Source organism: Salvelinus alpinus, chromosome 21, assembly GCF_045679555.1.
Source record: "Salvelinus alpinus chromosome 21, SLU_Salpinus.1, whole genome shotgun sequence".
NCBI classification, from domain to species: Eukaryota; Metazoa; Chordata; class Actinopteri; order Salmoniformes; family Salmonidae; genus Salvelinus; species Salvelinus alpinus.
Genome location: NC_092106.1, coordinates 26,735,035 through 26,760,137, shown reverse-complemented (window position 1 = coordinate 26,760,137; position 25,103 = coordinate 26,735,035). Strand labels below are relative to the sequence as shown.

The 25,103-nt window shown below is 41.3% G+C and overlaps 1 protein-coding gene across 2 annotated transcripts in view; it reads left to right on the top strand.

Moving 5' to 3' along the window:
- LOC139548144 (CMP-N-acetylneuraminate-beta-galactosamide-alpha-2,3-sialyltransferase 4-like) overlaps window positions 1-24,784 on the top strand; it is a 44,194-nt gene extending 19,410 nt beyond the window's left edge. Inside the window, exons 1-11 of one of the 2 annotated variants that reach the window (XM_071357576.1) lie at window positions 496-535; window positions 10,725-10,796; window positions 11,917-11,989; window positions 12,333-12,425; window positions 16,188-16,285; window positions 18,750-18,813; window positions 19,284-19,379; window positions 20,509-20,698; window positions 21,006-21,143; window positions 23,913-24,065; window positions 24,230-24,784. In XM_071357576.1, coding sequence (XP_071213677.1) covers window positions 10,775-10,796; window positions 11,917-11,989; window positions 12,333-12,425; window positions 16,188-16,285; window positions 18,750-18,813; window positions 19,284-19,379; window positions 20,509-20,698; window positions 21,006-21,143; window positions 23,913-24,065; window positions 24,230-24,319 — 1,017 coding nt within the window. In that variant the 5' untranslated portion in view covers window positions 496-535; window positions 10,725-10,774 and the 3' untranslated portion in view covers window positions 24,320-24,784. Of the gene's footprint in view, window positions 1-495; window positions 536-10,724; window positions 10,797-11,916; window positions 11,990-12,332; window positions 12,426-16,187; window positions 16,286-18,749; window positions 18,814-19,283; window positions 19,380-20,508; window positions 20,699-21,005; window positions 21,144-23,912; window positions 24,066-24,229 lie in introns of those variants that run through there. The other variant, XM_071357575.1, reaches the window with a different exon arrangement.
- The last annotated feature ends 319 nt before the right edge of the window (window positions 24,785-25,103 follow it).

Sequence of the window (25,103 nt, the reverse complement as noted above, 5' to 3'; positions counted from 1 at the left end):
CCCTTCCCCCTTAGAGTTAGATGCACTATTGTAAAGTGGTTGTTCCACTGGACATCATAAGGTGAATGCACCAACTTGTAAGTCGCTCTGGATAAGAGCGTCTGCTAAATGACTTAAATGTAAATGTAAATGTAAATGGTGTAGGCCCTCCTTGGTTGGTGACAGAAGCACCAGATCATCAGCAAGCAGACATTTGACTTCAGATTCTAGTAGGGTGAGGCTGGGTGCTGCAGACTATTCTAGTGCCCTCGGCAATTCGTTGATATACATGTGAAGAGGGTGGGGCTTAAGCTGCATCCCTGTCTCACCCCCCCCGGCCCTGTGGGAAGATTTTATATATTGTTTTGTTGCCTATTTTAACCGCACACTTGTTGTTTGTGTACATGGATTTTATAATGTCGTATGTTTAAAAACAAAGCATGAGAAGACTTTGCCTTTGTTTTGGTTTGTTTGTCAGTTAGGGTGTGCAGGGTGAATACGTAGCCTGTCATACGATGTCACGGCCGTCGAATGAAGAAGACCAAAGCGCAGCGTGGTAAGCGTACATATTACTTTTTATTAAGTGATGACGCTGACAAAACAATAAACAATACAAAAAACGACGGTGAAGCTTAAGGGCTATGTGCCACAAACAAAGTTAACTTCCCACAAAGAAAGGAGGGAAAGGGTTACCTAAGTATGGTTCCTAATCAGAGACAACGATAGACAGCTATCCCTGATTGAGAACCATACCCGGCCAAAACATAGAAATACAAAATCATAGAAAAACAAAACATAGAATGCCCACCCCAAATCACACCCTGACCAAACCAAATAGAGACATAAAAAGGCTCTCTAAGGTCAGGGTGTGACATATGATAATTTGGCAAAAAGCCAATTTGACACTTGCTCAGTACATTGCTTTCACTGAGGAAATGTACAAGTCTGCTGTTAATGATAATGCAGAGGATTTTCCCAAGGTTGCTGTTGAGGCATATCCCACAGTAGTTATTGTGGTCAAATTTGTCTCCATTTTTGTGGATTGGGGTGATCAGTCCTTGGTTCCAAATATTGGGGAAGATGTCAGAGCTAAGGATGATGTTAGAGGTTTAGTGTAGGCAATTTGAATTTGTTGTCTGTATATTTGATCATTTCATTGAGGATACCATCAACTCCACATGCCTTTTTGGGTTGGAGGGTTTTTATTTTGTCCTGTAGCTCATTCAATGTATTTGGAGAATCCAGTGGGTCTGGTAGTCTTTAGTAGTTGATTCTAAGATTTGTATTTGATTATGTTTTTGCTGTTTGTAGAATTTAACGGCTCTTTTCTGGATTTTTATCATTGGCGGGTATCGGCCTAATTCTGCTCTGCATGCATTATTTGGTGTTCTACGTTGTACACTGAGGTTATTTTAGCAGAATTCTGCATGCAGAGTCTCAATTTGGTGTTTGTCCCATTTTGTGAATTCTTGGTTGGTGAGCGGACCCCAGACCTCACAGCCATAAAGGGCAATGGGTTCTATAACTGATTCAAGTATTTTTTGTTGTTGCCAGATCCTAATTGGTATGTTGAATTTTATGTTCCTTTTGATGGCATAGAATGCCCTTCTTGCCTTGTCTCTCAGATCGTTCACAGCTTTGTTGAAGTTACCTGTGGCGCTGATGTTTAGGCCAAGGTATGTATAGTTTTTTGTGTGCTCTAGGGCAACGGTGTCTAGATGGAATTTGTATTTGTGGTCCTGGCGGCTGGACCTTTTTTGGAACACCATTATTTAGGTCTTACTGAGATTTACTGTCAGGGCCCAGGTCTGGCAGAATCTGTGCAGAATATCTAGGTGCTGCTGTAGGCCCTCCTTGGTTGGTGACAGAAGCACCAGATTATCAGCAAATAGTAGACGTTTGACTTCAGATTGTAGTAGGGTGAGGCCGGGTGCTGCAGACTTTTCTAGTGCCTGCACCAATTCGTTGATATATGTTGAAGAGGGTGGGACTTAAGCTGCATCCCTGTCTCACCCCATGGCCCTGTGGGAAGAAATTTGTGTTTTTTGCCTATTTTAACCACACACTTGTTTGTGTACATGGATTTTATAATGTCATATGTTTTACCCCCAACACCAATTTCCATCAATTTGTATAGCAGACCCTCATGCCAAATTGAGTCGAGGGCTTTTTGAAATCATCAAAGCATGAGAGGACTTTGCCTTTTTGTTTTGGTTTGTTTGTTTTTCAATTAGGGTGTGCAGGGTGAATACATGATCTGTTGTACGGTAATTTGGTAAAAAGCCAATTTGACATTCGCGCAATACATTGTTTTCACTGAGGAAATGTACGAGTCTGCTGTTAATGATAATGCAGAGGTTGCTGTTGACTCATATCCCACAGTAGTTATTGGGGTCAAATTTGTCTCCACTTTTGTGGATTGGGGTGATCAGTCCTTGGTTCCAAATATTGGGGAAGATGCCAGAACTAAGGATGATGTAAAAGAGTTTTAGTATAGCCAATTGGAATTTGTAGTCTGTATATTTGATAATTTCATTGAGAATACCATCAACACCACATGCCTGGAGGGTTTTTATTTTGTCCTGTAGTTCATTCAAGGTAATTTGAGAATCCAGTGGGTTCTGGTAGTCTTTAATAGTTGATTCTAAGATTTTGTATTTGATCATGTATATGTTTTTGTTATTTGTTATAGAGCCCAAAAGATTGGAGAAGTGGTTTACCCATATATCTCCATTTTGGATAGATAATTCTTTGTGTTTGTTTAGTGTCTTCCAATTTTCCCAGAATTGGTTAGTCTCTCTCTCTCTATATATATATATATATATATATATATATATATATATATATATATATAAATAAATGGTGGGACCAACAGCAATAATAGTAGTAGTGGACATGGGATTACAATTAACAACAAATACAACAACAATATTAATCAGAACAACAATACATTAAAGCAATGGTAGTAGACCAGTGTCAACATGACTGAGAAGACACATGACATGGTATGAAAGACAAAAAAAGATGGGAAATATTATCGACGTTACATTGCACTTTTCACTGGCTGTCCCTCAGGTTGTGGCAGGAGGACACATATTTGGTTGCCAAAACTGCACATTTTTCACCCAATAAATATTAGATTTTTTTCTTCATCTTTTATAGTTACAAATTCTTTGTATTGAATTATAATTTTGGGAAAGAAATATTCTCTTAGGTCTGAGTATGTGTCAGTGTAATAGGAAATGCAGCTCTATCTCTACCTCTCCCATGGAGCAGAGTGAGCACAGCCTGTCCTCTCTGGGCAGCCAGGTTTGTCTGTGATGACCGGTCTCTATAGCCAGACTGTGCTCACTGAGTCTGTACCTAGTCAGTGTTTTTTTATCAGTCACAGTGGTCAGATGTACTGTCTGTTTAGAGCCAAATAGCATTGAAGTTAACTTTGATTTTTTTGTGGTGTCTTTCCAATAAGTGACGTTTTGTTTTGTGATGTGATGATTTGGTTGGGCCAGATTATCTGAATGCTGTCCTGAGGCTCTATGGGGTTGGTTTGGGTTAGTGAACTGAGCCTCAGAACCAGCTGGCTGAGGGGATTCTTCTCTTGTTTCATCTCTTGACATTGTAGAGCTGTGTGATGGACTGTTTTGGGGTCACTTGTTTTTAGATGGTTGTAATATTTGATGGCTCTTTTTTCTATTTGAATGAGGGGGTATTGGCCCGGCCCAATTCTGCTCTACATGCGTTATTTTGAGTTTTTCTTTGCACTTGCAATACAGTCTTGCAAAACTGCATGCAGTATTTCGATTGGATGTTTATCCCATTTGGTAAATTCATTTTCAGAGATTGGACCCCATACTTCACTGCCATATAGAGCAATTGGTTCTATAACTGATTGGAAAATTGAGCCAGATTCTTTGGAATTTCGATTTTGATGTTCCATTTAATGGCATAGAATGCTCTTCTTGCTTTGTCTCTCAGCTCATTCACAGCCATTTGAAAGCTACCTGTGTTGCTGATATTTAGTCCTAGATATGTGTCGTTTTTGGTGTGTTCTAATAGAACTGTGTCCAAATAGAATTTATATTTGTCATCCTGATTTCCGTACCCTTTTTGGAATATCATTATATTCGTTTTTTTTTTAGGTTAAACTTCTTATGGCTGCAATCCCGGTAACGGGATGATATGACAACAGCCAGTGAAAGTGCAGGGCGCCAAATTCAAAACAACAGAAATCTCATAATTAAAATTCCTCAGACATACATGTTTCTTATACCATTTTAAAAGGTAATCTTGTTGTTAATCCCACCAAAGTGTCAGATTTTCAAATATGCTTTTCAGCGAACGCACTACAAACGATTATGTTAGGTCACACCAAACCACAATAAGCACAGCCATTTTTCCAGCGAAAGATAGCAGTCACAAAAAGCAGAAATATAGCAAAAATTAATCACTAACCTTTGATGATCTTCATCAGATGACACTCATAGGACTTCATGTTACACAATACATGCATGTTTTGTTTGATAAAGTTCATATTTATATAAAAAAATCTGAGTTTACATTGGCGCGTTACATTCACTAGTTCCAAAAACATCCAGTGATAGTGCATAGCCACATCGTTTCAACAGAAATACTCATCATAAATGTAGATGATAATACAAGTTATACACATGGAATTATAGATATACCTCTCCTTAATGCAACCGCTGTGTCAGATTTTTTTTTTAAATTACGGAAAAAGCAAAACCATGCAATAATCTGAGACGGAGCTCAGAACAAGAGTCAAATTAGCCGCCATGTTGGAGTCAACAGAAACCATAAATTACATGATAAATATTCCCTTACCTTTGATGATCTTCATCAGAATGCACTCCCAGGAATCCCAGGTCCACAATAAATCCTTGATTTGTTCGATAATGTCCGTTATTTATGTCCAATTAGCTACTTTGGTTAGCGCGTTTGGTAAACAATTCCAAAGTCATGAAGCGCGTTCACTAAAACGTGACGAAATGTCCAAAAGTTCTGTAACAGTCAGTAGAAACATGTCAAACGATGTATTGAATCAATCTTTAGAATGTTGTTCAAATAAATCTTGAATAACGTTCCAACCGGAGAATTACATTGACTTCAGATGAGCGACGGAACGGAGCTCCCTCTTATGTGAACGCGCATGGTGAAACAATGGTCACCTCGTGGCAGTGGTGACTCATTCCTGTCTCCTTCGGCCCCCCTTCACAGTAGAGTCATCAGACAAAGTTCTATTGACTGTTGACATCTAGTGGAAGCCGTAGGAAGTGAAAACTCATCCATATCTCGCTGTAATTTCAATGGGAGCTTGGTTGAAAATCTACCAGCCTCAGAAAAAATCCAAACAGGAAGTGAAACTTCTCAGGTTTTTGCCTGCCATATGAGTTCTGTTATACTCACAGACATAATTCAAACAGTTTTAGAAACTTCAGAGTGTTTGCTAAATAATAATAATAATAATAATATGCATATATTAGCAACTATGACTGAGGAGCAGGCCGTTTACTCTGGGCACCTCTGTGCACCTTTCATCCAAGCTACTCAATACTGCCCCTGCAGCCATAAGAAGTTAACGGTCAGAGCCCAGGTCTGACAGAACCTGTGAAGACGACCTAGGTGCTGCTGTAACCCCTCTTTAATGGGAGACAGCAGCACCAGGTCATCTGCGTACAGCAGACACTTGATTTCAGTGTTGTGCAGGGTGATACCAGGTGCTGCCGATTCTTCTAATGTTTGCCAATTCATTAATGTAGATGTTAAATAGTGTTGGACTTATTGGGCAGCCCTGTTTCACTCCCCGTCCCTGAGAGAAGTCTGTTTTCTTGTTGCCAATTTTAACCGCACATTTGTTTTTAGTGTACATTGATTTAATAACATCATATGTTTACCCTCCAATACCACTTTCTATTAGTTTATAAAAAAGACCTTTGTGCCAAATTGAATCCAATGCTTTCTTGAAATCTACAAAACACGAGTAGATTTTACCTTTGTTTTGGTTTACTTGTTTGTCAGTTAGAGTGTGGAGGGTGTAAATGTGGTCTGTTGTATGATGATTTTATAGAAATCCAATCTGGCTTCTGCTCAGGACGTTGTGTTCGTCAAGGAAATGGTGTAGTCTGATATTTATAATACTGCAGAGAATTTCCCCCAAGTTGCTGTTAACGCAAATTCCTCTAATTATTTGGGTCAAATTTGTCTCCATTTTTATAGATTGGTGACAAATATCGGGGAAAATACCTGCAGTGAGGATTATGTTGAAGAGTTTGAGTATAGCCAATTTGTGGTCTGTATATTTGATCATTTCATTTAAAATACCATCAGCACCACAGGCCTTTTTGGGTTGGAGAGTGCATAGCTTTTCCAATAATTCTTCTTCTGTAATTGGGGTATCCACAGGATTCTGATAGTCTTTGACTGCTGATTCAAGGACTTGTAATTTTTCTTGTATATCTTTTTGTTCTGGGCTCTTTGTTATATTGCTGTAGAGGTTTGCAAAGTGATTTCTCCACATATCCCTGTTAAGTATAGCCAATTCCTCCTGATTAGGTTTGTTTAATTTATTCCAATTCTCCCAGAAGTGGTTTGATTCAATGGATTCCTCAATTCCATCCAGTTGATTTCTAATGTGCTGTTCTTTTTTGTTCTTAGGGTGTGTTTGTATTGCTTCAGTGTTTCCCCATATTGAAGGCGTATATTTTTGTTGTCTGGTTCTCTGTGTTTTTGATTAGATATATTTCTCAATGACTTTCTTAGATTTTTGCAATCATTATCAAACCATTTTCATTATCTGTTATTTCTGGTTTGCTTTTATGCTTCTTTAGATTAGCCAAATATAAAGTTTTTGTTCCAAACGGCCAAATTTACACCTTCATTGCTGAAGGAGAATGTTAAGGCTAAAATGTTGTCCAGGAGAGATTGTATTTTTTGGCTACTAATTGCTTTTTGGTAGATGTCTGTACTGTTTGCATTCCATCTATAGGCCTGTTTAGTACCATGTCATTTATTGGGCCGTGATGCTTCATGGTTGGGTTCCGCTCTTCTCAGATTTACTGTGGTCTGAGAGAGGTGTTAGTGGGCTGACTGTGAAGGCTCTGAGAGACTGGGTTTAGGTCAGTGAAGAAGTAGTCTACAGTGCTGCTGCCAAGGGCTCAGCTGTAGGTGTACCTACCAAAAGAGTCCCCTCTCAGCCTACCATTGACTATGTACAGACCCAGTGTTCGACAGAGCTTCATGAGCTGTACTCCATTTTTGTTTTTCACTTTGTCATAGTTGTTTCTGTGGGGAGGGAAAGGTTGTTGCTTCCTGGTAGGTATTTATCCCCATGACTGTTAATAGTGTCTTGTTCTTCTGCTGTTCTAGCATTCAGGTCTCCATAGACCAGTACGTTGCCTTGGGCCTGAAAGGGACTAATTTCCCCCTATAGAATGGAGAAACTCTCTTCACTGAAGTAGGGTGACTCTGAGGGGAGAATGTATGTGGAACAGAGGAAGATAGCCTCCTTGTTGATTTTTAACCAGATAAAGAATTCTCCTGTTTGATCAATTCGATTGAATTAATTCGTTCAGATTTATACCATATTAGCATTCCACCTGAGTCTCTGCCCTGTCTGATTCCTTTTAATTTAGTGGATGGTATGATTATCTCCCTATAACCTAGTGGACAGCCAGTGGAAACATCATCTCTGCACCATGTTTCCTGTAGTACTACAATATCAACATCAATTTCTTTCAGGAAGTCTGGGTTTCTGCTCTTTAGCCCAAAAGCAGAGGACTTCAATCCTTGTAAATTCCAACATGCAACGTAAAAAGATTTCATTAACTTTTTTTTCTTCTTTACCTTCAAAATGAGACAAACACTCACAATCCAACAAGAACGATTAAATTACGATTTTTCAACTAACGTAAACTCTTATTATGCAAATGTGATTTGTTTATCATTTAAGATAGCATTTGTGTCATGCTACTTGGGTGGATGTAGTGTGAGGGTGGAGTTCTTGTGCTCATCTTACCATGACCCTTGGCCTATCACATGTGAGCATAGTAGACTCAGCATTTGTTTAATGTCACTCATTTCGCTGGTGGGGGCTGGACCAGTTGCTCCTCTCACAGCCTGTGCTTAGCTCTGCCTACTGGGCTGTGGCTCCTCCAAGTGTGGGTCTGTGGTGGGGGGTGGGAGGCCTCGTCTGGGTGGCTCTGAAGCTGGGCTGGGGTGGTCTTTGCTGCGCTGGCTATGGTGGGCATTGAGGTTGGTGCTGTGGCTGGGTGCTGTGGCTGGTGTTGTCTCGGTGATCTCGGAGAAGTGGAGATTGCTCAGCTGTTCCTGGGTGGAGAAGTCGGGCTGCGGTTTAAAGCGACGTCCTTGAGAGTCTTGGCAAGGATGGGGACTGTCTCCCTGTACAGGTGAACATGGTCATAGAGACAGTCCAGATCGATGGTGTGCCAAGTGTACATTGGGTCGCAGGGCACAGTCCCGGGAGAGGCTGGCGTTTACTCTTTGGATTGTGGCAGGGTGGAAGTCCTGCCTCTGTGGAAGGGTTGACACCACGATTCTTGAGTTGGGGAAGATTGCGGAGTCCTTCTCAATCACTCACCGTAGTGAAGTCGCCACCCTCTCCTGCTGAGCACGCAGGTCGTTGCTTCCAGTGTGTATGATTATGTGGCTTGGCGACCGAAGATGGGCCTTATCAAGCAGCTCCATGGCACTCTGCGTTGTTGGGCACCACACCTTTCTCGTTTTGTGTCTAGGGAAAAGTTTCTTCTCCTGAACAAACTTCCCATTTGAGTCCATCAACAGAACGATGTCAGCCAGTGTTTCCTCTGGACTAGGGGGGGCTGGTGGGTGTTGGAGCTGGGGTGTGGCTGGCCGGTGCCGCTGTTCTGTGGGCTGGGGAGGAGAGGTGCAGCAGGCAGGGCTGGGGAGGCCTGGCTGGTTGAGCTGGGCTCCTCTGCTGTGTGAGGGCATGTCATAGAGTGGTGATCTAGCTGCTCCTGCAGCCTGTCCTCTGTTCTCTTTCTCTCCTGCAGCTCATCTCTTAGTGTGGTCAGATTGTTATTACTGTTCTGCCTGTCTTTTTGGAGCTAACACCTCCTTTGTTAGATCAGCCAGCTCTCTCTTGAGTCCGTCTCTCTCTTGCTGAACCTCGTTCAGCTGTGTTGCAAGGCTGCTGTCCTGCTCTGTCCGCATCTTGGTTAGGAGCTCCTCTAAGGTGTGGTTGTCTGGTTGCTGTTTGATCATGCTCTCCCTGAGCAGGACCACCTCCCCCTTCAGTTTGGTGAACTCATCCCTCATGGCATCCATGGTGGTGAGGAGGGCCTGAGCCTGCTCTGCACTGAGGGGGTCGCTCTCCTCCTGGGGTGTGTCCTTCACTATGGTGGGGTGCTGGATGTGCCTGTTACTAGGGGTGGTGCTGGTGGAGTTTGTCTTGTGGGAGGGCATGTCACTGGTGGTATCCTTCTCTCTCGCTCCATTCTCTCCTTAATTGTCTGAAAGTCTGTTTCAAACAGCCTAAGATTACCTTGCACCATGACAGTCCCAGTCTTGTAGAGGTTGATTGTTATCATGGTGCTGTCAGGGGCGTCTGTCTCTCTGATTTTCAGCTTCCACCCAATTACAGATTCTCTCTTTATGGATATGTAGTGATAGCACACTGCTGAGCGCCATGCATTTGGCTGGTCAGTGAGGAAGATGAGATTACTCACATCACCGTTTTTGTAGAGATCTGTGAAAATGGTTTCTGGCCTCCCCTTTAGTAGTGTCTGTTTAAAAGCTTTCCTCGTTGTGTCATGTTTGGCCTCTGGAGGGTAGAGAATGGATTCAGCGCTGAGGGGGAGTGGGGACATGGTGCCTGTGGGCTCTGCTACTACTGCTGCTGCTTCTCTGTCCTGCTGCCCCATTGCCATAGCAACCGATTTGTCTGTCTGCTGCTGTTGCTAGCTAGCTAGCTCTAATTTAGTTCAAAAACCAGCAAAAAGAGTGACAAATCTTTACACAAAAAAACAAGATATGTTTAAAGTTAGTCCGTGCTTCTTTTTGGTTTACTCACTCAGTTTGGTCGTTTGATGTAGTTGTATTAACTCCCCTTGCTAGGTTTGTTCTAGCTCATTTCTTCTGGCTAGCTTGTTAGTCTGCTGGCTAGGTCTTTGTTGTGTAGCTAGCTAGCTAGAGTCAACTTCTTAACTTGAGGCGCAAAGTTACTTTTTTTCTATTCTGAATGAATAGAGTTGTTGTTCATCACTACTTGTCTGGAATTCTTTTCCGATTAGAGTTTATCTCATTCTAAAAACCAAAAAATATGAAATATATCAGGAGCTCATGTTGCACATGACTCTGTCTCTGTCTCTCTCTGTGTTTGTGTGTGTCTGGCGCTCTGGCTCTCTCTCATGCTCTGTATCTCGCTCTGTGTGTCTGGCTCTCTTGCTGTGTGTGTGTGTCTGTCTCTCTCTATATATATCTATCTGCCACGCTGTCTGGTTACTGGACACAGCTTTCTGGTGGATGGACACTGGACACTGACAATTCCACTTTTTTCACGATGAGCACAGAGTCTACGTATTGCCTTGGTGTTTCATCTCACTTCCAGCTTCTCATTTATCATCCGGAAGGAGAAAGATGTCATTTATGGTGCCATTTTAAGGCACTTTGTTAATTTAATTGGCTCGCGCCACTGCTGTCCGATTGAGCCAGATGTTTTTGGTGCTAATATGTTATTCCTCCTCCCTCAGGGTAACATCATGCGCAGTACTGAGATGAGAGGGCGACGGAGCATGTGAAGATGTCCCTAAAGACGGCTAAAAGTAAGCTCCCCCGCTGCTTCCTTACAGTGGTTGGTTAATAGACCTGTACATAAAATACTTTTATCACACATTGAACCCCTGTCTCTTCATTTGTGGCAGTTGTACATAAAATTTGTCTTGTATTTTCTTTACTTTTCTTTTTATCGAAGGATTACAGTATTTGTACAACTCTAGCCCAGTACAGTTTCATTCTTTCAATTCGCTCAAGATTTTGGTGGATGTAGTGTTGCACAATAACATCCTTGTGTTATAGCTCTCACATACTGTGCTTTGTCTTACACATTAATTCAGCCATTGTACATACTATAAGACACATTCCAAGCCTGTCATGTATAATCCCGATGTTCCTGGATGTGTTATGATCATCATACAGAAACGCACAGCTTGGCGCTGCCTTGATCTAGCCTTCTCATTTTGTCTCCTTTGACAGAAAACACATTGGCCTTGCCTTCAGAGCCGGATGCTTGCTTTTGCAATTTACACCAGCTCATTTTGGTTTGACTATAGCTGCTGTGCTGAAAATGAAAAGCCATTTCAAGGTTTCTCTGGCTCAGTTAATGGGAGTCCCAGAAAGCAGATTCAGCTCGATGGAGACCGTGTTTAGTTTGGCACTACGTGTTTGCCTTTAGCATGTAAGCAGCCATTTGTATTTCTGTAACAAACGTGTGGGAAGTATGTCTTTGAGTTGGAGGACTCCCCTCCCTCCCTCCCAATCCCCTATACATGTAGGGCACTATCTGGGCTGGGGAGTGTATCTATGAGATGAGAGAATGGTTGTGGTCTGAGATATGTTGCTCATGTGGAGGTAGAGGGGACTTTTGTTCGGCAGAGTTGTTTGATATGGGAACTAAGAGTTCTAGGGTCTGCTATGTTTTTTTTTTAAGGCTCAATTAATAGCACTCCTCCGTTCCACTCCAGTTAAGTTAGTGATACTGTACTGTAGGAAGTTAGAATCTGCTTGCAGTCCTGCCTGCCTGCAGATTGGATCTGCCTGCCTGCAGATTGGATCTCCACATTTAGCAGCAATTTGCAATATCATAAACTAGGATTTGACCACAGGCTATACAAGAAAAGCATGATGTTGGTTTCTAATCTATTCATGTGGTTGTTCTCTCTCCAGCATGGTGCTTTAGACTGATCGCTGTTGTTCTGTTCTTCGTCTCCTACTACTGCTCCCATGTCTTCCTCCAGAGGTAAGGCTGCTCGGCCCTCAGCCCTGGTCTACTGCCTAGAAGCTCCCTCTCTGTGAAGTGGCAGGTAGACCAATCACACAGATACTGATTTATGCTTTACTGAAGGAAAGAGAAACCTTGAAATAAGGCCACTGCTGAGTCACATGACGTTGACAACCCATTCCATTCGCCGAGCATCTAATCTACCTACAGCTGTAAGTGGGTAAACGGCGGTCAATTTAGGCCTTCAATAGATACCCACACTTGCCATTTAAAAAAAAAACTAGTGTCACTGGACATACTGAGTTAAAAAAAGTAATCAGTTTCTGTTCCAAATGTGGTGATTCGTGTGCTTGTCTTTCAGCTATGGAGGCATCAGCAAGTCTCCTCCAACTCCGAGCAAGTCACTGTGCGGTGGCTGGCTAAAGCAGAAGAAGTGGGAGAGCCTCAATTTTAAGTGAGTAATGGAGTGTCTATCTTTAAAACGAGGAGGGTGGGGATGATGCCAATGCTTTTACTGGAATGCCAGGTGCCAGCTTCTTTGGCCATTTGGGGGCTGTTTTCACCCAGTCACCAGTAAAATTCAGATTTTTTTTGTAAGTAGGAACAATTTTATTATGAAAGGAAAGAATTTTCCTTTTAAAGTACATTTTCTGTAACAATCGTTTAAGTTGAAACTGTTGCTGGATCATCATTGAAAACAGACACCTAAGAGCAAGTCTATTTTTAAAGGAGCTTTCGATTCACACAATTATATGTTTTTCAGGAGGACAATGGACAAATGTATTCCTCTGGCTTGCTGAGTACCTTTGTCCAGGATACTTGAATGGTCCCCCATTTCATTTTTTTTTACTCTGCTATTATCTGTTTATTCAATTGGCTATGTACTCGAGCTGTTCTGTTTGTGTGCCCTGCTCAAGGGTGCAACAGTGCAATGGCCCATCTGTCCTACTGGCCCAGCAACCTTGGTCAGCCATGTTTCTCTAACCACTAGACCATAGAGTTCAGTTGGCCTCCTCTCAGCTCAGACAGGACTTGTAAATTATAGAGATCAACAACGCTCCATTTTCTCAAGGTCAATACTGTTTGCCAACTGATTGTGATTCATGTGTGTGGCAGTGATGAAGGTCAGGTCATTTTACACATGCAAATCAGGCAATAACAATGTCCCTCCTAATTGGAAGCCCCCAAGATGTCCCCTTTCACTGACAACTACAACTGGCACAGCATGGTAATACATGTCTCCACAACTAACAGTCAAAGACTGTTACTTACTCGTAAACAGCTAGCATCTAAAACATAATCCTCCATGTTAAATTCCAACCAGAGAATTAACATGAGGAGACTGTAAGCCAGACATGACTTTTTTTCACATACATTTAATTACTAGTGTGGTCATGATGTTCGTCTCACCCCATTCCCTTGAGTCTCAGTACTGCATATCATTGTTTTGTTCTTCTTGGCAGTAAAAATACGTTTTTATTTTATTTTGAACCTTTTATTTAACTAGGCAAGTCAGTTAAGGACAAATTTCTTATTTACAATGACGGCCAAACCCAGATGACGCTGGGGCAATTGTGCGCCGCCCTACGGGACTCCCAATCACGGCCGTTTGGGATAGCTTGGATTCGAACTAGGGTGTCTGTAGTAAAGCCTCTAGCACTGAGACGTAGTGGCTTATACCGCTGCACCAATCGGGAGCCAAAAAGTAGCTTTTAGCAGAGGATGGTTTATGGAGGGTCATGCTTGATGAATGACATCATGTAGACATTACGTGTTGAGGGGAAAAATGTATTGAAATCAGCTTTGCTTATAATGAGTACGATTTGTCTGCCTAACATGCTGACCAAACCGCGCCATCGCGCGCATGATGATTTTGTAGCCCCACACAAGGCATGATCAGGACACGCAGGTTGAAATATCAAAACAAACTCTGAACCAATTATATTAATTTGGGGATAGGTCGAAAAGCATTAAACATTTATGTCAATTTAGCTAGCTAGCTTGCTGTTGCTAGCTAATTTGTCCAAGGATATAAACATTGGGTTGTTATTTTACCTGAAATGCACAAGGTCCTCTACCCGGACAATTAATCCACAGATAAAACGGTAAACCAAATTCCTTTCTCGTCATCTCTCCTCCTTCAGGCTTCTTCTTTACTTCTTTGGACTTTATATGGCGGTTGGCAACCAACTTTAAGGTGCATTACTACAACCAACTGGAGTGTGGACGTCAGTTCATCTTTCAATCACCCACGTGGGTATATGCTCCTAAAGACCAATGAGGAGATGGGAGAGGCCGGACTTGCAGTGCGTTGAGCGTCACAAATAGAAATGGGTTCTATTTTAGCGCATGGCCACGCAGATGCTCGCTGAGGCGTGCGAGCAGTGCGGGTGCAATGATTGAATAACATGTACAGTTGAAGTCGGAAGTTTACATACTCATAGGTTGGAGTCATTAAAGCTTGTTTTTCAACAACTCCACAAATTTCTTGTTAACAAACTATAGTTTTGGCAAGTCGGTTAGGACATCTACTTTGTGCTTGACACAAGTAATTTTTCCAACAATTGTTTACAGACAGATTATTTCACTTATAATTCACTGTATCACAATTCCAGTGGGTCAGAAGTTTACATACACTAAGTTGACTGTGCCTTTAAACAGCTTGCAAAATTCCAGAAGTGATGTCATGGCTTAAGAAGCTTCTGATAGGCAAATTGACATTATTTGAGTCAATTGGAGGTGTACCTGTGGATTTATTTCAAGGCCTACCTTCAAACTCAGTGCCTCTTTGCTTGACATCAAGGGAAAATCAAAAGAAATCAGCTCAGACCTCAGAGAAAAAATTGTAGACCTCCACAAGTCTGGTTCATCCTTGGGAGCAATTTCCAAATGCCTGAAGGTACCACATTCATCTGTACAAACAATAGTACGCAAGTATAAACACCATGGGACCACGCAGCCGTCATACCTCTCAGGAAGGAGACGCGTTCTGTTTCCTAGAGATGAACGTACTTTGGTGCAAAAGTGCAAATCAATCCCAGAATAACAGAAAAGCACCTTGTGAAGATGCTGGAGGAAACAGTTACAAAGTATCTATATCCACAGTAAAACGAGTCTTATATCGACATAACCTGAATGGCTGCTCAGCAAGGAAGAAGCCACTGCTACAGTTTGCAACTGCAAATGGGGACAAAATTGTACTTTTTGGAGAAATGTCCTCTGGTCTGATGAAACAAAAATAGAACTGGTTGGCCATAATTACCATTGTTGTGTTTGGAGGAAAAAGGGGGTGGCTTGCAAGCCGAAGAACACCCTCCCAACCGTGAAGCACGGGGGTGGCAGCATGTGGGGGTGCTTTGCTGCAGGAGGGACTGGGGCACTTCACAAATAGATGGCTTCACAAGGAAGAAAAATTCTGGATATATTGAAGCAACATCTCAAGACATCAGTCAGGAAGGTAAAGCTTGGTCACGTGTTTCTTCCAAATGGACAATGACCCCAAGCATACTTCCAAAGTTGTTGCAAAATGGCTTAAGGACAACAAAGTCAAGCTATTGGAGTGGCCATCACAAAGCCCTGACCTCAATCCCATAGAATATTTGTGGGCAGAACTGAAAAAGCGTGTGCAAGCAAGGAGGCCTACAGACCGGACTCAGTTACTCCAGCTCTGCCAGGAGGAATGGGCCAAAATTCACCCAACTTATTGTGGGAATACTAATTGAGTGTATGTAAACTTCTGACCAACTGGGAATGTGATGAAAGAAATAAAATATGAAATAAATAATTCTCTCCACTATTATTCTGACATTTCACAATCTTAAAATAAAGTGGTTATCCTAACTAATCTAAGACAGGGCATTTTTACTAGGATTAAATGTCAGGAATTGTGAAACACCTTAGCCAAATACATTTAAACTCAGTTTATGTAAACTTCCGACTTCAAGTGTATGTGTAAATTTATTTTGCAACGCACGTGATGCAAGCGGTGTGGTCAGCATGTCATAGACATGGGGGTTGATTACATTGAACAATGAGAAGGAATTACGGCCATTAAGGTCATTTCAGTTTAATGACAAACTAAAACTGCCAGGTCAGCAGTGTATACTGTATATCTCCATGCCATTGGCAGTGTGGAATATTTAGTAGGAACTATACAGTATATCTTTGTTTTTCTGTGTTGTAATGTGAAATCTATTCTCCCCTGTTTCTAATACAGCATTAGCAGACAAACACAGCTCTTCTTCAAACTGGATGATTTCTTCTGGCGACATAATCAGTCCACTCTTGCATTACCCTACGGTATTAAAGGCAGTGGTATGTGCTCTCATTTCATTGTGTAATTGCTTTGTTTTAGTTTTTTTCCCACAAAGCCTTTAATGGAACATGTTTATGAAATTACATTTCATTCTAATTTTGCTTTTATTTCAAGAAATAAGGATGCCATCGTTTTCTCTATCACCCCCAATCTTTGATAAACACAGATATTAAACTTTTTTCCAAAAATTTTGTCGTCTCATGACTTACCCTAATTGATCCACACGGACCAAAGCGGTTTGTTTTAAAAGCGTTTATCCTCGGATAGCCTCTGACTATTACATATCTTAGATGCTTCATCAGAAACAACAGCTTCTTGGGCTGTATTATCTCTTGACGCAGAAAAAGCTTTTGATTGACCAAAATTATCATATCTCTGGTCTGTTTTGGGAACATATAGGAATTGGCTCCAATTTCATTCATATTATTGAAATACTATATATCAATCCCCCAGCCATAACAGACAATATCTGCTCTGTTCAGAATCACTAGAAGTAGCAGACAAGGTGATCCAATTTCACCTCTGCTATTCTTATTATCCATGGAACCTCTGGCCCAGGCAATTTGTCAATGAAAGGAAATAACACTTCTCTCAAATCTACTGATGTATTCAATCTGACCTCAGTAGGTGGAATTATATCCCCGTTGCTTTAACCAGCAGCATATCTATTGTCAAAATGAATATATTGCCAAGGCTGAATTTCTGTAGTTCAATGCTTCCCGTGGCTCCACCTTCTGGCTATTTAGATACAAATCCATAGTCCTGTTTCAAAATGTATATGGCAATGTAAACAATCCCAGATAAATGAATATATTTACAAAGAGGAAAATATGTAGGAGGACTATTTGTACCAAACTTTAAATTGTATTTCCAAGCTCTAGCATTTTGCCCCACCTTGAATTTGTTTAGACATGATTATTTTACTGGCTGAGTACAGAGAAAAATATGGTGTCTCCTATGGCCCTGATATAAATATTCACTGATTTTATATCACTTAAACAATGTAAACTACGCTTTGGTCATTTTATTGCTCACACTATTTCTATTTGGTGCAAAATGTTTAAACGATGTAACTGGGATTCAAAATGTCATGCCTATACACCAATATTTCACAATAATGCCTTGCGATCTGGAGGTGGCCTTTTTCATCCCCCCAATGGTCCATATGTGGAATCCGTACCCTTGCTGTTATCATGTGCACTAATGGTTTGAGAACATTCCAAGATTTGAAAGATATACACATTACCAGGCAACTCCTTTTTTCTATATTTACAATTTAGGCCAGTATAGCTGCGCAGTGTAGTCCCTTGGGAAACCCAACTACCGAAACATCCAATGATGGGATTTATAAATAAATGATCTGGGCTTCTGAAATAACTGATCAGTATAATATATAAACAACTTTTGAAAATCAAATTCTGAGCTAGCTATTAAAATATGGTCCACAGATCTAATTGAATTTGAACCACTGGAACAGAATATTGAAACATTTGACCGTGGCATCCCTTAATCCAAACCATCAATTTATAAATGTTTAAGTTTGTTCACAGAATGTATTTAACACCAAGGAAATGTTTTACGATGAAATTGGCCCCAACTCCCAACTACTCCCATTCCTTCGTATGATGTGCCCTGCAGTTAAATGCTTCTGGGACAAAGTTACACAATTTATTTTGAAGTGCAAAGCATTGAATATTTAAATTCATGCATCTAATATGTTACTTGACAATGATAGCCCCACGAATCTCTCGACCAGTCAGAGAAGATGACTGCTGGCAGGCAGCACTGCTGTGAAAAAAATGTTGGCTCTAAGATGGCAACCACTTCACTCTCTATACTATTAGAAGTTATTACATTATAATTATTGACAGCTAGGCTGAATGGTGCTAGTCAAGGAACAATTGAGTCCTTGACTCTGTAAAGAACAATCTCTGCTAAACTCCCACACATTCAAACCAATTGATATACTCTATTTATTTAGACTTTTGTTACTTTCTATGCTTTCAGGCCCATGGGGAAGGGGTGGTACAGGGGGAATCAGAGGATGGATGGGAGGGAGGGGGACTGATAAGCAACCTCAGTTGCTGGGTGGGAGGGATGCGGGAGGTTGGATGGGGACAATTTGGGTCATCTTTGTATGCATTTTTTTATTGTTTTGTACATGTAAAAAGAAAAATTACAAAACTCAATAAAAAGTAAAACAAATATTAATGCTCTACACGCTATTAGCTTACCAAGAGTAATTTGATTGATTGAGAAGCATTATGGAGTCAATGTCCACTAGGTTTATGCTCCCTTTCCAGAAAATGTGTGTGACGTGCGTCGAGTTTACGACTAGTATTTGAAAACCGTATTGGGTCATCAGTCCTCTCGATATGGACTTCTCTATGTAAAGACACATTTATCAGAATTTACAGTCAGTCCAAGTGATCACACCTTGTTTAATCCCTCTCTCTTTTCCAGAGTTGCTGCTGCTGAAGGTTTTAGCCATTATTGCCAATTACAAAATGCCAGCCAGCATTGATAGGTAAATGTGATGAGTGATTCTTAGCCATATTAGCAAGAGTTAACCTCTGGTGTGCCGTATGAACCACTTTATTTCTTACAATAATTGTTACGGTCACAAAGAACCACCGATAGCTGATATGTGTCTGAGAGCAATATATGTTGGTGTGTGTGTCTCCTAAATGTAGTGTAAATGCTGTGCTAACGTAATGACTCAAATCATCCCTGTGGTGTGTGTATAATGGATGGACAAATGTGCCACAAGGAAGCTGCCTTAGTTCATTAACTTCATTTCAAGCAAGAATGCCAAATGTCAAACCAAGCAGTGACCCAGTCACTATTACAATGGAAGTGTTGGAAAATGTCCAGTGGTTCTACTGTAGTGTGCAGTTAGTCACCCCTCAAAGTGGCCTTGAACTTTAAAATTATAGAAAGGGCAACACTAAAGTAAATGGATTGTAAAAATTTTTTTATTTTGTTTTATGTCCGCAGTCTAGACTGCAGAACGTGTGCAGTCATAGGAAATGGGTTTTCCATTAAAAACAGCTCCTTGGGCGGCATCATCAATGAGTACGACGTGGTGATCCGGTAAGTATAAAGCTTAATGGTTCCATCCTGTTTTCTACCACACGATCGTCATTAAGTCCATCCTCCCTCTCTCTTCTATTGAACTGTTGCTACAACTCACCACTTCTGTTTCATTTATCAGATCTATCTGATGCACTACGTTTGATGGACTATTTCCTCATTGACCCAATGATGTTCCTGCACAATTAGTGGTATTCCTAATCAATGTCAGTACATAGAGTGCAATATATTGCAGTACAGTCAAGAGCCATATAATTTGATATTGAAATATGGCTCTGAGTACAGTCTGTAGCTGCAATAGTGTTTAGCTATTTCCCCAATGGCTTTTTCCATAGCAATTCCTGTAATCCAGTAAAAAACAAACAGATTTTCTATGATGCGTTGTCCTCAAGAGGGATAGTCTAATTAGTATTGCCCGTGAAAGGGTAATGGAGTCAATGTGGCTGTACCATAATGGCCAGCTCAGACTGGTGACCTTGCTTTAATGCCTTTCTCTGTGTAATCAGTATACTGTTGGGTTAACTCAGTCTCTTATTAAAAGGGGGATTTGCTCTACCCTGCAGAAAAATACCCCAGTGCCCTTTCCAAATCTCATTTATAGCCTTGGACTGAACACAGGCATTTTGAGTTTTGTATAAACCTCTTGCCAACAGCCTAGACAATTTTGCCTGGTCATATCGAGGGTTAGAGTTAAGTCATATCCAGCGTTAGGTCATATCCAGGCACAATGCACTCTGCTCTGTTCTGTTCTGCTCAGTTCTCACATCTCCCATTCTCAGACGCTAATCTCACAGGCCGAGGAAATCGAGTTCTCCTACCAAGCTTTCTCCTACCTCCATTCTTGTTTTGATACATGGTGGTGAAATAGTGCAGTTAATTCTGTTACATTAGAGGGAGGGTAGAACAGCTCTAAACTAAACTTAAACTTATTATGTAATTATTATGTTAATTGTTATTTTTGTCCAGAGTTGCACTGTTTCATGGCAACCTTATGTGTTTTTTGTATTGCTTTTTTATTCGAATGTAGTACTGTAGTACACACAATGCTATTTAAACTACTACTCTGTTTAATGACTATTTTTATAGAAGGGAATGGCTAAGGTTTCTCTTTCTCTGTATCCCTGTGCAGGCTAAATGACGCCCCCGTCAGAGGTTATGAGGACGACGTGGGGAACAAGACCACTATGCGTCTCTTCTACCCTGAGTCGGCCTCCTACAACCCCAGCATGCACAACGACCCCGACACCCTCATGGTCCTAGTGCCTTTCAAACAGCAGGACCTCCGCTGGCTCAAAGAGATCCTGTACGACGAGAAGAGGGTACTGGATGTGTGCGTGCCATCCAGCCATGCAGTGACAAAATATACAGAATCAATGGCAGCCTTGCCAAACCTACTTGAAAATTTAAACTGTGGTCTCAGCAGCCCCAACACCCCCACTCTCTGGTTTAGCTCAGGCTGCTACGGTCGCTCTTAGCATGATTAGGAATAGGGTCATTATCCCCTCATTTACACATCGACTAGGTTGCCCTGAGAAACTGAGTAGAATGAGACTAAAACAGGGCCTCAATTGTGTAGACATAGGCTCTGTGTGTGTGCACTCGCTAATCAACGTGTGTGTGTGCCAGGTGAGGAAGGGTTTCTGGAAGCCCCCTCCACAGATCTGGCTAGGCAGTACCAGTCGCATCCGGGTGCTGGACCCTCACTTCCTGCATGGGACGGCCAGCAGTCTGCTACAAATCCCCCTTCACCCAAAGAGAAAACAGGTAAGGGACCAGCTCCGTTTACTCCTAGCTACTTTGGGAACCAGGATATGGGCAGAAAATAAATCTGTGAAGTAGACTTAAGTTCTATCAAAAATCTTGAAAGACTGCAGTACTCAAAGTTGCAATATTTGATTAGCTACAGCACTTAAAATGGAATATTATTTAGCTAACAGGCTTTTTGACTTGAGGTCAAGAGTGGTGTTTGTACCACATAACTGCACAAATGAACATTTTGCTCCTCTTGACATTTCATCAAAGTCATTAAAAGATAAGTCCTTGATGTTTTTTAGGCTTCTCAGTACATCCTTAAAAAAAATGGTTGTTGAACAGGGGCCAGTGTTCTGTGCTGTCTGTAAGCATTTCTACCAGCTACAGTTTGGAAAGGAGAAGGTCAGTTTCAAACGCTCTACTGATTACCCAGAAATGGAAGAGCAAGAAAAACAGATGGCAATTCCAGAAAATATCAGTGGAACATATGCAGAATGGAACAACAGAACTAATGGAAGCAAGGAAAATGATTGTGGAATAGAATATTGTGACAGATTACATTTTAATAGTAAGCCATTGAGCTGTTTTCTGTTCACAAATTGGACCACAATTCTCCGTTTGGCTGAGGAATTCTGGGTTTTGAAATACATGATACATTCAAGAGAGCTTGTTCAGTGCATGGTGGAGATGTCTTTGAGATGGAACAAAGCTAGGTTTAGTTTGTTCTCCCAGCGAGCCCCTATGTCAGACTGAGGCTGTGCACCCTTTGGACTGCTGAAACAACATTGAGCCAAGGTAACAGTGGTAAGAAGGGGTACTGCAGACGATCAGTCCGACAGTAGCCCTCCTCCTCCATCTGCGTGGCCCTATTGGCCACTCCGAGCACTCGGCCCTGACCCCTTTCCCCACTCTCTCCTCTGCCTTGTCTCTTTCCTGGGCCAGAGGAGCCTGTGCGTGCCCCGTCAGCCAGAAGGAGGGTAAGAGGGCCTGACCGCAGACCCACAGCCCCCATGCCTCTCTCTCACCCCTCCCCGTGGGTGCCATGTTGGCAGTCATCCACATGCCCTGTGAGAAGGCAGCAGCAGGCAGTCCCCCTGGTTACAATACAGAGGCTGACTGAGCTGAGGGCTAACTAATGCCCCTGAATGCATGGTACTGATAGGAGAAGCAGAATGGAAGTTTTATTCCTGTGTCACAATATTGATGTTTAAAAAGTGCCTCTAACACAGACATTTACTTTGGAAAGGGTCCTGCACCCAGTATTGGCTCTGTCTGCCATTTTGAAGGTTTTGTGTCTTGTTTTATTTTTATTTTATTTGGCTGATTTATACGGCAGACCCTCAGTAGGGGTCTATTGGAAGGAATTGGGAAAGCAGTAGGGTGGAATAATGTACCTGAACAAGAAGCTTCCTTGGAAATGGTGGGTAGTTGCGTAAACCAAGGGTAATGATTACATGGAACAGATAGGGGAGAGCGGGGTTGAGCCACCCTTGTTTCTAGGAAACCATCCACAATTTATAATTTGACCAAATATTTAGGAAGAGGTCTGAAGGAAGAAACCACATGGTAAAAGTTAGGTCCAACTACTTGCTTACCATTTTTAGATACTTTTAAGATTGTTTTATACATGAGTTGGTCTCTACGCTTCAACATGAGCTCCTAAAACTAGCATGAAAGTGTGTCCTTGTAGCTGTGTGGGCTAATATAGTCAAAATGTTTGCCTTGGGTTAAGTTTAGCAAATGGTTGCGCTAATGGCAAGTTGAGCAAATTGAAGTGTTTTCTTCCCAGGTGTAATGCAAGGCATTATTGCTGGGATATGAGGTAACAAAAGGGTCTGGCCTATGTTGAAAGTGTTTTTAAAAGTACAACGTTTTTGTTAGGTGTTAAGCCTGTGTTAAAAGATGCTTAAAATGATTAAAAGACAAAAAGCGATTGTGATTGTATTAAATTGTGTTTGGGAAATAAAGATAGACATGGTTTAAAAAAGGTAGTGGTAATATTTAATTCAGTACAGAAATGTGTAGGTGACTTAACTTACCCTGTCCCACTTTTTTTCAAAACTAATGTTTACATGAATTCGGATCATTTCCAGGGACACACAACATATGAAAAATATGTAAATCTCTTTGTTAGAAAGAATACTATGTTTCCCTTGTTGGGAGTGATGCTGAATATAAACAATGGCTCACTTTATCCCACTCTCTCCTAAAGGACAGATAAGGAAAGGCTACTGGAGAGTGAAACAGAGTGCACCATTTGGAAAAGGGGATTTTATACTCCCTCACTGCTGTCATGTGGAAACAATTCCCCTGTGAACATTAGTAATCATTTAATTTTATTTATTTTATTTCACCTTTATTTAACCAGGTAGGCCAGTTGAGAACAAGTTCTCATTTACAACTGCGACCTGGCCAAGATAAAGCAAAGCAGTGCGACACAAACAACACAGAGTTACACATGGAATAAACAAACATACAGTCAATAACACAATAGATTAGTAATAATTGAACAGTCAGCAAAAGCTGAATCAAACCAGGGACACCCCTCACATTGTTCTGGAGACAAAAGTAATAATACCATCTCCCTTTATCCCAGTACACATTAAGAAAAGGGCACACTGCTCTGTAATATACCAGTGATGCCAACTAATGTACTAGACGTGCAGAATTAGAGGACTCATGAGTTTTTACAGGTCCCTGCTACCACCTAGTGTCAAACGCGATACTACATGTCTGTTACCATACTATAGGTGTCATTGGTTTTGGTTCTCACTCCTACAGAAACCAGTACACCCCACCACAGGGGTCCTAGCCGTGTTTGTGGCACTCAACTACTGTGACGTGGTGCACATAGCTGGGTTTGGATATCCAGCATCCAAAAACCAGAAGCATCCTATACACTACTACGGATATGACACTATGAAATCCATGAAGGTGAGTGTACATGGGATTTTACTCAACTCCCATGTCAGGGATGAACACTCTTTAAGTGTTATACGCCATGGTAGTATATTTTTCAGTGCACTTGTGTGTATGTTTTCAATTTTTTCCAGGCAAAATAATTGATATGTTTAGGCTTTGCTTTCGTTCTGTTCCAGGATTCCTACCATGACCTTACCCACGAAGCAGAAGCCTTAAAAAAACTAGAGGATTCAGGGGCTATCATGTACTTACACCCTCACTCCTGACACACATACTGTACACACATGGGCACGGTCCAGAAACAGCCCCTATCCCTTACCTCCTAGGAACTTCATCAAAATCTGAAAGGAATTTTCACTGCACTGCTAATACCTATACATTTTCCTTTAGATCTACACACAAGCCTAGGTGGTAGAGGCTAGCGTGTGTTTTTGGACTGGGTTACACACTGATGTCAGTTGTGAACTTGACTCCTCTCTGCTGACAATATGGCCCATACAGTCCAAACATCATAATCACACATTTTGCCAGTCTTAATTCACCTCACTCTTATTGAAAATAAATACGTATTTTCCCGAAAGAAAAAAAATATTTTAAAAAAAGTTCTGATTTGTTCTGATTTAAAAAAAAAAAAAAATTATTGACTTTAAAAAAAAATCTCTCTTAAATGTTACCACTGGATATTTTATTGTATGTAATACATTTTTATTAAAATGAAATCTAAATGGAAATATCACTGTTCAGTTTACAATTTCTTAGCAAAGACTTCTTTTGTGCCATGGTCAGACATTTTTTCATAATTTATTGATGGTTTTTTAGTTGTGAATATTTTTGTCTGTTATGAGATGTACATTATGAACACCTGCTCTTTCCATGACTCAGACTGACCAGAGGAAAACTATGATCCCTTATTGATGTCACTTGTTAAATCCACTTCAGTGTAGATGAAGGGGAGACAGGTTAATTTCTTGTGGCTGCAGGGGCAGTATTGAGTAGCTTGGATGAAAGGTGCCCAGAGTAAACGGCCTGCTCCTCAGTCATAGTTGCTAA